The sequence below is a fragment of the Neomonachus schauinslandi genome, chromosome 13 (genome assembly GCF_002201575.2).
Source record: "Neomonachus schauinslandi chromosome 13, ASM220157v2, whole genome shotgun sequence".
Lineage (NCBI taxonomy): Eukaryota > Metazoa > Chordata > Mammalia > Carnivora > Phocidae > Neomonachus > Neomonachus schauinslandi.
The window spans coordinates 57,630,347-57,642,993 of record NC_058415.1 but is presented as its reverse complement, the minus strand read 5'-3'; the positions used below and the strand labels follow the sequence as shown (position 1 = coordinate 57,642,993).

Genomic DNA, 12,647 nt, shown 5'->3' with positions numbered 1-12,647 from the left:
CATGCTTAGTGGCCAGTTTTATAGTTGATCTCAAGAAGCTGTGTTATGTTTGATAGGGAAGGTATAGGACCAAAAAAGGTATATATAGAATTTGGGGACCAGATTTTAAACATACCTACTATACCCTTGAAAGGCAGTTAACAAGTATCAACATTCATAAACGTTTAACCCATCTATGGAAATATTCCTGAAGTAATCTGCTTAAAAGATGATAGGGGCACCGGGGTGGTTCAGTTGGTTGGATATGTGACTCTTGATTTTTGTTCAGGTCATGATGTCAGGGCTGGTTGTGCTCCGCACTGAGTGTGGAGTACCGAGCCTGCTTCGGATTCTCTCTCTCCCTCTTCCTCTGCCCCGCCCCCATAAATAAATAAATAAATAAATAAGCAAGCTGGTAAGATTAAAGTACAGCCTAAATACATTTCAGCATGGAACTTAGGGTTCTTCTCTAGAAAGGAAGCCATGGAGTTAAAATAGAGCTAATCTAAGAGAAGCTCTACTCTTTTAAAACTAACATGTTGGTCACGAGAGAGCGAAGGAATGACGGTTTTTAGAAGAGAAAATACTGAAACATTTATCACTGTTTCAGCCATTGCCTAGGGAAAGTTTTCTCTCACTATAACGCCTATCAGAGTTATTTGGAAAGAAACATCATTGGACATTTATCTAATATCATGATTAAAACAGAAAAGAATATCAGAGTACCATATCTTAATGTAAATACCACATAAAAACATCCCGTTCTCTTTGCTGTGATTCTGGGATCTCTAATTTGCTCTCCTGAGTAGAGCTGGCCATGAGAAGATAATGCCCTGGATGTTATTAGATTTTCCATGTTAAACTGCAACTTAGCTGTCTTGTTGATAAATTTTTCTTGCCAGATGGGCGCCTGGGTGGCTCAGTTGGTTGAGCGACTGCCTTCGGCTCAGGTCATGATCCTGGAGTCCCTGGATCGAGTCCCGCATCGGGCTCCCTGCTCGGCGGGGAGTCTGCTTCTCCCTCTCCCACTCCCCCTGCTTGTGTTCCCTCTCTCGCTGTGTCTTTCTCTGTCAAATAAATAAATAAAATCTTAAAAAAAAAAAAAAAAAAAAAAAAAAAAATTTTTCTTGCCAGAAAGAAAGGAGTGAATTGATCTCCTGAGACCGGATCACTCCTAAGACAAGCTGTACATTGAATTTCTGAATTTGTAAAGCTTGGATTGGTGATGACCACATCAAGATACAGATTTAAGAGGTCCAACCTTAGCAGTCTGTTGTCTCAATCTTGCTCCCTTGCCTCTTTACAATATTTTGTCAAACTCAATGACTAGAGATTCATGAGATCTAAGATTTCAATCAAACCTGTTTGGACTACTCTGAGTCTTATCTGTACATGAGAAGGTTGGACAAGAAAATTTCCACTGCCCCTCCTTTCCAATCTTAGGACTACTCCATGACTCTAGAAATTAGAGAAATAACAAGATTTTGGTAAGGTGCCCAGTCACAAAATAAATTTACAATGAAATAGCCTTTCTAGATACTTATAATAATCAGAAAAAATAATGGAAAAAGTACCACTTAAATAACAACAAAATTTAAAATATCTATGAATAAAGCTAACAATAAATGTATGGGTCTAGGGGCGCCTGGGTGGCTCAGTCGTTAAGTGTTTGCCTTTGGCTCAGGTCATGATCCCAGGGTCCTGGAATCGAGCCCCACATCAGGCTCCCTGCCTGGCGGGAAGCCTGCTTCTCCCTCTCCCACTCCCCCTGCTTGTGTTCCCTCTCTTGCTGTGTCTCTCTCTGTCAAATAAATAAAATCTTTAAAAAATAAATAAATAAATGTATGGGTCTATATGAAAAGATACAAAATTTTACTGAGGGCCACAGAAGAAGACCTGAATTAATAGAGAAATTGAGAGAAATTGAGTCTCCTGGATAAGGAGACTCAATACTGCAAAAAATACAAATTATCCCCCAGATTAATCTATAAATCTAAAGCAATCACAGTCATTATCCAATAATTAAAAATGTATCTGTAAAGAGACCATTCATTCACTACCTCTTCGAAATAGGATTTCCTAGAGGAGGTGGAAATTCATGAGTCCTTTGAATAAAGGGAAACATCTGTATACTTTTTGAGGTCAAAACCCATAACTTACATTGTTTAATACATCATCAAGCCTAGCATATATATGTGGTACTGCAGACCTGGCATTCTCAGATTCAATATTTGTATAACTTTCATGAGCAACCTTGAAAGCTCACAAGACCTTGAAAATCCCCATAGAGTGATTTTACTGAAGCATAAATCTCAATTGGATGCTCTGTGTGGTATGCAGTACTCATTAAGGTAGTGGGTGAACCTAGCCAACTGCTTAGGATTTTCATCTCAAAGATTTTTTTTTTTTGTCTACTTGCTATCGTTTATGTAGTAATTTTAAGAGCCAGAGGTAACCTACATTTTCAGTTACATTTTATTTAAACTATTTTTATTCAATCATATTGTATTCTATGGGAGGAATTATATATATATATATTTTAATAAATGACAAGATTCTGTTAGAATCTTGAAATCTCTCTCTTTCTCTTTTTTTTAAAGATTTTATTTATTTATTTATTTATTAAAGATTTTATTTATTTATTTGACAGAGAGAGAGGGAACACAAGCAGGGGGAGTGGGAGAGGGAGAAGCAGGCTCCCCGCAGAGCAGGGAGCTCGATGCGGGACTCGATCCCAGGACCCTGGGATCATGACCTGAGCCGAAGGCAGTCGCTCAACCAACTGAGCCACCCAGGTGCCCTAAGATTTTATTTATTTATTTGACAGAGAGAGAGAGAGAGACAGCGAGAGAGGGAACACAAGCAGGGGAGTGGGAGAGGGAGAAGCGGGCTTCCCAGTAAGCAGGGAGTCTGATGTGGGGGCTTAATCCCAGGACCCTGGGATCATGACCCGAGCCGAAGGCAGACGCTTAACAACTGAGCCACCCAGGCGCCCTATGAGGAATTATATCTTAAAATGATATTTCACAAACTTGTGATACCTGACAATCTCCTTAATGGACACACGTGCACACACACATGGTACTTTGTTGGTCATATGGCTCTGAAGAAACAGCAACAGTGTGACAAGTTCAAAGTGGGGAAAAAAGTAACTAGGGATAAATGTTCAGATTGGAAGAGATGAAAGGAGATGCAGAAGCTTGTTGAAGTTTAAATGAAATGAATAAAGTTATAAGAGAGGTTCTTAAATTCATTTAACAGATCAAGTATTATATTAAGAGCTAGGGAATATAGAAAAGATTCAGACAATATCCCTATCACTGCCATGAAGAAATTCACTGTCCAGTAGGGGAGACATATGAGTAAACAATTGCTCTATAGTGTAGTGGATAGTATGATAGAGGTAAGGACAGGATGTCATGGAAGTGCAAAAGAGGAATATCTAAACCAAATTGTGGGGGTCAGTTAAAGTTTCTTGGAGCAGATCTGGTGCTGAGTCTTAAAGCATTAAAATAAGTTAGCATAATGAATATGGGAGACAGAATTTTCCAGGCAGGGCTGAGGAACAAGATATGAAAGGTAATGGAATGGAGGACATTGCAGAATACCATTAAATACTTTAAAAGTTAACGTAATGAAACTTATGTTTTGGGTGCCTGGGTGGCTCAGTTGGTTGGGCAACTGCCTTCAGCTCAGGTCATGATCCTGGAGTCCCAGGATCGAGTCCCGCATTGGGCTCCCTGCTCAGCGAGGAGCCTGCTTCTCCCTCTGACCCTCCCCCCTCTCATGTACTCTCTCTCATTCTCGCTCTCTCAAATAAATAAATAAATCTTTAAAAAAAAAAAAAAAGAAACTTATGTTTTATTTTTATTTTATTTTTTTTTTTAAGATTTTATTTATTTATTTGAGAGAGAGAGTGAGAGAGAGAAAGAGCACAAGAGGGGGGAGCGGGAGAGGGAGAAGCAGACTCCCTGCTGAGCAGGGAGCCCGATGCGGGACTCGATCCAGGGACTCCAGGATCATGACCTGAGCCGAAGGCAGTCACTTAACCAACTGAGCCACCCAGGCGCCCAAAACTTATGTTTTAAAGATACATCAGTGTGCAGTGTATTCTGACTGATGGCCAGAAAATGAGTTGAGATGCTATTATTTTATTTTATTTTATTTTTATTTTTATTTTTATTTTTTTTAAAGATTTTATTTATTTATTTGTGAGAGAGAGAATGACAGAGAGCACATGAGAGGGGGGAGGGTCAGAGGGAGAAGCAGACTCCCTGCCGAGCAGGGAGCCCGATGCGGGACTCGATCCAGGGACTCTGGGATCATGACCTGAGCCGAAGGCAGTCGCTTAACCAACTGAGCCACCCAGGCGCCCCGAGATGCTATTATTTTAATCCAGAGGAAAAATAATAAGTAGGTGAATTAAGGCAATGGCAATGGGGAGGATGTGAAGGGGTTACATTTGACAATTATATGAGGTAAAATTCAACAAAGTGGAATTTATCTTGTTGAATTCACTGAAGTCCAGGATCTGGACTTCAATTTTTAGGCTCAGAAACTTGTTTTTGGCTCTTTACTAAGATAGAACCTACAATTCAAACTAACATTAAAAAGGGGTCAGAGGCTGATGTAAAACCAGAATGGTAAATGATTCTTTTCAATGAAATAGATTAACTGTCATAGTGATGATAATATTTGCTTTGGCATGAAGTTCATTTTCTCCTTGTAGAAAGATACACATAAGAAACGAGTCATAATCGGAAAGAAAGTTGCTTGATGAACTTGGAATTTGAGGTAGGGAAATTAAATTGCATGTTTCAAAGGTTTAATAGCATCAGGCCACAGATGGGAGATAGGAATGTTCAAGCTGGTTGGCTACATTCTCTCCCTTGGACAGTAAGGCACAACCTGAGTATGCCTCTCGCTGACCTGTTTCTATGTTGCCACTGCTAACCAACAGTGCTTCAGTGAATGTTCTTTAGATAAATATCTTTAATCAAGTCTTAATTTGTCCAGTTTTCCTTTTTAAGATGATTTTTGATAACTTTGCCTTGATATATGTTAATGCTAAAATTTAATTCTCAGTCATAAGTCTAACTTCCCTTATTTCCAAGTTCTTAGAGATGGTGGTGGAGTAACAACTGACCTCTCAGTCACTATTTACTTCCTACAAACTCCAGGTGAAAGATGAAAGACAATGAGATAGAGAAATGGGTAGGATCCAAACAAAATGTGGTTTACAAAGAGAAGGCCCTTAAAGGTGCCTGGCTGGCTCAATAGATACAGCATGCAACTCTTGATCTCAGGGTTGTGAGTTAAGCCCCACGTAGGCTGTAGAGATTACTTAAAACAAAACAAAACAAAATCCCAAAACAACAACAACAACAACAATTAAAGAAAAGGTTCTTAAGGGCAATTAACCATACCATAGGCTGAATACATAAAATTCATCATTTAATCAAATCCTGACATTTTACCACTAAGCCATCTGAAGAGATTGTCTTTGGTACAGTCATTTGGCCAGAATCCTTGTCAGAATATACTTTATTTATATTAATACATCTATCATTTATTTAATACCCACAATGTCCCAGTCCCAGAAACTATGGGGAAAGTGGAAATTACCAACACACAATCCCTATCCTTAAAGAGCTCACTATTTAGAAGGGAAGACAGACACATAAAAAAGTAATTACACAACAGCGGGATAATAGAAGTAGCTTCAATTGGAGCACAGAGAACACAGTAATCACTTCTGTTTGGGGAAAGGCAGGATGGGGACAGTAAAGTTATGTCACAAAAGACATAATGCCTGTGTGCTAACTTGTTATCACCAAAGTTAAACTTGGCAACTGGCTTATTGGAAAGATCTAACTGAATGGATACCTCCAACATAGCAGAAGGATTTAAAACACAACTTCTAACACTGGTCATAAAACACCTCAAATTGTTCTAGCTTCTTCTAAAATAATGAAGAGATCCTAAAAATTAAATCTATTAAAGTTCACTTTTTAGTTTATTAAAAACAATAGAAAAACAATAGTAGTCTTACAGTCATTTTAAGGAGCTTGATAAAGGGTACTGTAATATCAAAATCATAGTTATGGGATATCACAGCTGCAAAAATGATGGGAATCCCTGACACCTTATTTTCTTCATTTTCTAATTTAATCTTTAGTCTATTAAATGTTCACTTAGTACCTACTATGTGCATTTTGCAATATATATCATGTTGTACATCTTAAACTTACACAATATATGTCAATTATATCCCCTCAAAGCTGGGGACAAAAAAGAAAACAACCAAAAAACCTTACCATGTACATGTTACAGTGAGATACGAAAATGAAGACTGTGAATAGGGAAAGGAATTAGCTCTAATGGTACAAATAAATATAATGCAAATGGTAATTGCCTTAAGGGAACTTGGAGGAAGGGATAATAAACAAAGTACCAAAATGGTTTGGAGGGAAGATAGTTATTCTAGTCAGAGAAATCAAGAAAAGTTTAATGGGGAAAATGATATTTGATCTGTGTTTTACAACAGCAGTGAAAGTCTTGGTGAAGAATAGATCCAAATATTTTTTCCCGATAATCAAATAACCTTTTAAACAAAGATAGGTGTGTAAAGGAAAAACTTGAGCCTTCCTTCCTAGGTAGGGAAAACCCAGTCTTCCCTACTGTCTCTCCTTTGAGTCTCCTTTACTACTCATAGAGAACACTTCACTTCTGACACTTTTGGTCACCAAATGTATGAGACAGCGGGGGGGGGGGGGTGTCCTTACAATAAGCAAGTCTCTGACAACACCAGCTGGGTATCCTATAATTTAAGTCAGTTCTGACACTATCTACCCAGAGATAGCGTCAGATCTCAAGGTAAAAGTACAGCCTTATGAGAATCCCCCACTCCCCAATTTCAGATATTAATTGTAAGCTCAAGCTATTACCTGTGCTTCTGACCAACCAGCTGTAGATCAGAGGTTCCAATGACCCTCTTCTCAAGTTCAATTAATTTTCTAGAGCAGCTCACTTAGGGAAATATTTATCAGTTTATTAAAGGTTATGATAGAGGATACAGATGAATAGCCAGATGAAGAGATACATAGGGCGAGGTCTGAGAGGGTGCGAGTGCAGGAGCATCCGCTGCAGTGGAGTTGGGTTGCAAAACCAACTCCTCATGCGAATGTATTTGATAGCCTGAAAGCTCTCTGAACCCCGCACGGAATTTTATGGAGGCTTCCTCACATAGGCATGATCAATTATTAACTCCCTTTCCAGCCCCTCTCCACTCTCTGGAGGATGGGGGAGTGGTGTGGAGCTGAAATTCATGTAGGCCTTACAGAAAAGACGAGACTGAGCAAAAACTTGAAGTGGACAAGGGAGTTAGCCAAAGGCTTATCTGGAGGAAGAGTGTTGGCAATCAGAAGGAATAATGAGAACAAAGACTGTTTAAGGAAAAGCAGGAAAGCCAGAGTAGCTGCAGCAGCGAGGTGAGGAGCAGAGTGGTAGGAGAGATCAGGCAAGGTGGGGGCAGAATATTCACAATCTAAAAAGCCATTGCAAGGACCTCGACTTTTTTTTAAACTGAAGTATAATTAACATACAGTGTTGTATTAGTTTCAGGTGTACAATATAATGATTCAACAATTCTATACATTACTCAGTGTTCATTACAAAGTATACTCTTGATTCCCTTAATCTGTTTCACCCATCACCCCACCCACCTCCCCTCTGGCAGCCACCAGTTTGTTCTCTGTATTTAAGAGTCCTGGGGGTTTTGTTGTTGTTGTTGTTTGGTAAGGACCTTGGCTTTTACTCTGAGTGAAAACGGGAGCCACTGTATATCATTGAGGAACATGCCCTGTTTTGCCATTTATTCAGGCCATCTTTTTGTCCATCAGTAGTCTTAAAGTTTTCTTCATACAGGTTTTTGTGCATTTCTTTTTATGCTTAGTCTTAGATATTTTAAGGTTTTGTTTCTAATATGAATGGAAGGGAGGAGGGAAGAGGTAAGGAAAGAATCTCAAGCAGACACCTCGACCTGCTCGAACCCACAACCCTGAGGATCATGACCTGAGCCAAAACTAAGAGTCTGACGCTCAGCTGACTGAGCCACCCAGGTGCCCCTGCTCTATTCTCTTAACACCTCCCTCCCCGTACACTGGTGCCTTAAAAAGTTCTTAAAGTACTATAGTCTCAGGGTGTCTTTCCAAGTTTTTTGTCCCAAACCTGCTCCATTGCATCCATTAGGACGGCTACTATTAAAAAAATAATAACTATTGTCAAAGATGTGGAGAAATTAGAACTCTTGTGCACTATTGCTGGGAATGTAAAATGGTGTGGCTGTTATGAAAAACAGTATGGTGAGTCCTCAAAAAATTAAAAATAGAATTACCATACAATCTAGCAATTTCACCTCTAGGGACACACCCAAAAGAATCGAAAGCAGGGACTTGAAGAGATATTTGTACACTCATGTTCATGGCAGCACTATTCATAATAGTCAAGGAACAGAAGCAACCCAAATGTCCAACATATGAATGGACAAAATGTGGTATATATACATACACTGTAATATTCAATCTTAAAAAGGATATTATGACACATGCTACAACACAGATGAACACTGAGAACATTATGTTGAGTGAAATAAGCCAGTCACAGAAAAAACATACTATGAGATTCCACTTACATGAGGCACCTGTAGTAGTCAAATTCATAGAGACAAAAAGAAAAATGGTAATTGCCAAGAACCAGGGGTTGGAGGAATGGGAGTTAATGCTTAAGGGGTACAGAGTTTCAGTTTAATAAGACAAAAAGAGTTCTGAGATGAATGGTGGTAATGGTTGCCCAGCGGTGTGAATGGACTTAATGCCACTGAGCTGTACACTTAAAAATGGTTAAGATGGGGGTGCCTGGGTGGTTCATTCGTTAGGCATCTGCCTTTGGCTCAGGTCATGATCCCAGGGTCCTGGGATCGAGCCCTGCATCGGGCTCCCTGCTCTGTGGGAAGCATGCTTCTCCCTCTCCCACTCCCCCTGCTTGTGTTCCCTCTCTTGCTAGGTCTCTCTCTGTCAAAAAATAAATTAAAAATCTTAAAAAAAAATGGTTAAGATGGTAATATTATAGGGGTGCCTGGGTGGCTCAGTTGGTTGAGCGTCTGCCTTTGGCTCAGGTCATGATCCTGGGCTCTCTGCTCAGCGGGGAGCCTGCTTCTCACTCTCCCTCTGCCTGCCGCTTCCCCTACTTGTACGCTCTCTCTGTCAAATAAATAAAATCTTTTTTTTTTAAGATTTTATTTATTTATTTGAGATAGAGAGAGTGCACGAGAGGGGGTAGGGTCAGAGGGAGAAGCAGACTCCCCACTGAGCAGGGACCCCGATGCGGGACCCAATCCGGGGACTCCAGGATCATGACCTGAGCTGAAGGCAGTCGCTTAACCAACTGAGCCACCCAGGCGCCCGGGCCAATCTCACTTCTAAAGAAAGATCTGAGAAATAAAGCACACAATCGTAGAATACAGACTATCTGTACTCCAGGTATAACTATGAACTTAATGCTGTTTAATATAAATTAAGAGATCACATTTATGCAGAATTGCTTGAATGATATACTGTTTAGCCACCGCCTAGAAAGGGTTTGTTTGCTTGTTTTTGTTTTCTTTTTTTTTTAAGTTTATTTTTTTAGTAATCTCTACACCCAACTCACGACCCCAAGATCAAGAGTCATACGCTCTACTGACTGAGCCAGCCAGGCATCTGCTTTTGTTTTCTAAGCCAAGGCTCAAAAGAGGAGCTTCAGAAACTTTGTGAACCTCCTGAAATTGTCTGTAAAAACCTGTATGATTTTATATATATTCTAAAACTTGTTATTCCTTTGATTGAAACAGATCATCAAAGCCTTACCTCAACTGAAATGTTCTGCCCCAAGCCCAGAACGGGTTTCACTGAACAATGCTTTGACACTATATCAACAACCTGCATTGAAGGACATTAAAAAGAAACAGTCTCAGCTCTAAACATCTGTTTAGGGAACTACCATAAAAACAAAGAGAACAAGACAAAGATGGGCACAGGATCTGCCTGGATATCTCAAGATCTCAACCAGATACTATGGCTGTAAATGCAGAAATATGCTGATGCTATCATGAGACAAGAAGAGATTATGAACAAGGCCAAGGAGAATGAAATTCCCTATGTAAGAACTGAGTCAAATGTAATGGCAGCACTAAAGGTTCTTCCTTCATAAGCACAAGCATAGGATTTGGAGAGCTACCAATGCAGATAACAATGGCAATTTTCAGATAAATGTATGTAAGATTTTACACATGCATTGAGTATACCTAAGTTAAAGAAAGGTTCAAACTACAAAAGATGTCATGTGAGATTTTTAACAATTCTCCCTTCCCAATTTCAGGATAATTCTTTTTTTTTTTTTTTTAAAGATTTTATTTATTTATTTGAGAGAGAGAGAATGAGAGAGAGAGAGAGAGCATGAGGGGGGGAGGGTCAGAGGGAGAAGCAGACTCCCTGCTCAGCGGGGAGTTTGCTTCTCCCTCTCCCTCTGCCTGCCTTTCTGCCTACTTGTGCTCGCTCTCTCTGTGTCAAATAAATAAATAAAATCTATAATATATATATATATATATATTTTAAGGCTCCACACCCAGTGAGGGGCTCGAACTCACGACCCAGTAATTAAGAGTCTCATACTTTACTGACTGAGCCAGCTAGGTACCCTGTCAGCTTCTAAAATTATGACAACAAATGTAGTTCAAATAGAATTGCTTTTGTTTCACTAAACCGAAAACCACCCTCTCTCTTCCTCAAACACACACACTCATAGCTCTTTTACTATTTTTAAAATTTTTCAAAAGCATATCCACAAAGAACTATGACAAAAAGTTTTCCTTTTGTTGGAGGGAACCCTCTCAAATAGTCAACAGTCATTTGGTTGGAATTATGTGGAGAGTTTAGTTCCAGACATTGGTGGCAAGTCTAAGCTTTCTCCAAAATAGCCACAACAGAAACTGACTGATATTAATGAGGCAAACTGTGATACTAAGGATGCAAATTGTATGGTCTGGGATTGGAGAAATGAGTTATTAATTTAGATCTCTATAGAAAGGGAAACAAATTCAACAATATCCTTTTGATCATCTTAAGCTCACATGGAAAAAGGATGTCGAGTGTTCAAATCATGGTTCATCTTACTATAATATCAATAATTACAATTACATCAATGAGCCCAATGAAAGTTTCCGTTGGACTACTCCTATTTCCCTTTGAACGTACACAGATGAGAAACATTCACTCACCTTTACTTTTTGCTAAAGATACACCATGGTTATCACTGCAGACCTTTGGCTTTCTGTTTAAACACCTTCAAAATTAAATCACTTACCTGTCTGCCTCAAGGCTTTAGGTAGAACATTCCTCTCACTGCCCTCTAAACAAACAGTCAGGGGTGCCTGGGTGGCTCAGTCGTTAAGCGCCCCAGGGTCCTGGGATCGAGCCCTACATTGGGCTCCCTGCTCAGCGGGGAGCCTGCTTCTCCCTCTCCTACTCCTCCTGCTTGTGTTCCCTTTCTAGGCTGTCTTTCTCTCTGTGTCAAATAAATAAATAAAATCTTAAAAAAATTTAATTTAATTTTTAAAAAATTTAAAAATTAAAAAAAAACCACTTAAACATTACTCTCTATGTGAATTAATGTGAACTAGTATCATCAGTGGCTATAGCCAAAGAATTTCTACAATAACCTCAAGTTCAATTTTGTAATTTTTTTTCCTCCCACCTTTGCAGCAAAAATAGTCTCAAAGCCAGATCAGAGGAAAGTCAAGTCTGTGTCCTCCCCTAAGAAGTTTCTTAGAGATCCAAAATTGTAAGAAGCTTCTTAGTGGGATTTAGTTCAATCCTTTAATGAGTGCTCTGAGAGCATAGCAACCAATTTCCTGGCTTTGTGGGTAGAACATGGTACAGGAGAGTAGTAAGTAAGATGTTGAACTTGAGAACCTCAGCAGATATAAGATGAACACTTACCTGAAATAAAACGTTTTATGTATTTCATTTCAGAGAAACACCACCTAAGGATAAAACAAAAACTGATTATCAGTCCAGACTCTGCTGACATAATACTTACTATTTATCAAAATTTACTGTGTGCTGGAAACTTTACTGTGTGCTTTACAAAGATCATCTTGTTTAATTTTCATGAAAACCTGGGCCTAGAAAGAGGGTTTTATTCTTTCCTACAGATGAAAAACCTGGGCCTAAGATTAAGTGACTTGCTCAGAGTCATACAGAGAGCAGTTGAGTCACAGTGGTAGAGATCTGAAACCCTACTTGCCTGACTGCTCTTGACCACAATTCTTATCATCTCTCTTGCAGACTTGGCCACAGATGAAGAGATGACTGTCAGGTGCATTTCTAGGGCAGTAACTAATTACTGTAGTCAAGGGGCGCCTGGGTGGTTCAGTCGTTAGGTGTCTGCCTTCGGCTCGGGTCATGATCCCAAGTCCTGGGATCGAGCCCCGCCTCGGGCTCCCCGCTCTGAGGGGGGCCTGCTTCTCCCCCTCCCACTCTCCCTGCTTGTGTTCCCTCTCTCGCTGTGTCTCTCTCTGTCAAATAAACAAAATCTTTAAAAAAAAAAAAAAGAACTGTGGTCAAATACCA

At 39.6% G+C, this 12,647-nt stretch overlaps 1 protein-coding gene across 1 annotated transcript in view; it reads right to left on the bottom strand.

Moving 5' to 3' along the window:
- The window catches only part of LOC110581735 (phospholipid-transporting ATPase FetA-like), a 110,543-nt gene extending 98,144 nt beyond the window's left edge, over nucleotides 1-12,399 (bottom strand). The window contains exons 1-2 of the mRNA XM_021691636.2: nucleotides 12,322-12,399; nucleotides 9,885-9,956 (exon numbers count right to left, since the gene is read on the bottom strand). Coding sequence (XP_021547311.2) covers nucleotides 9,885-9,956; nucleotides 12,322-12,399 — 150 coding nt within the window. The remainder of the gene's footprint in view (nucleotides 1-9,884; nucleotides 9,957-12,321) is intronic.
- Between the last annotated feature and the right edge of the window lie 248 nt (nucleotides 12,400-12,647).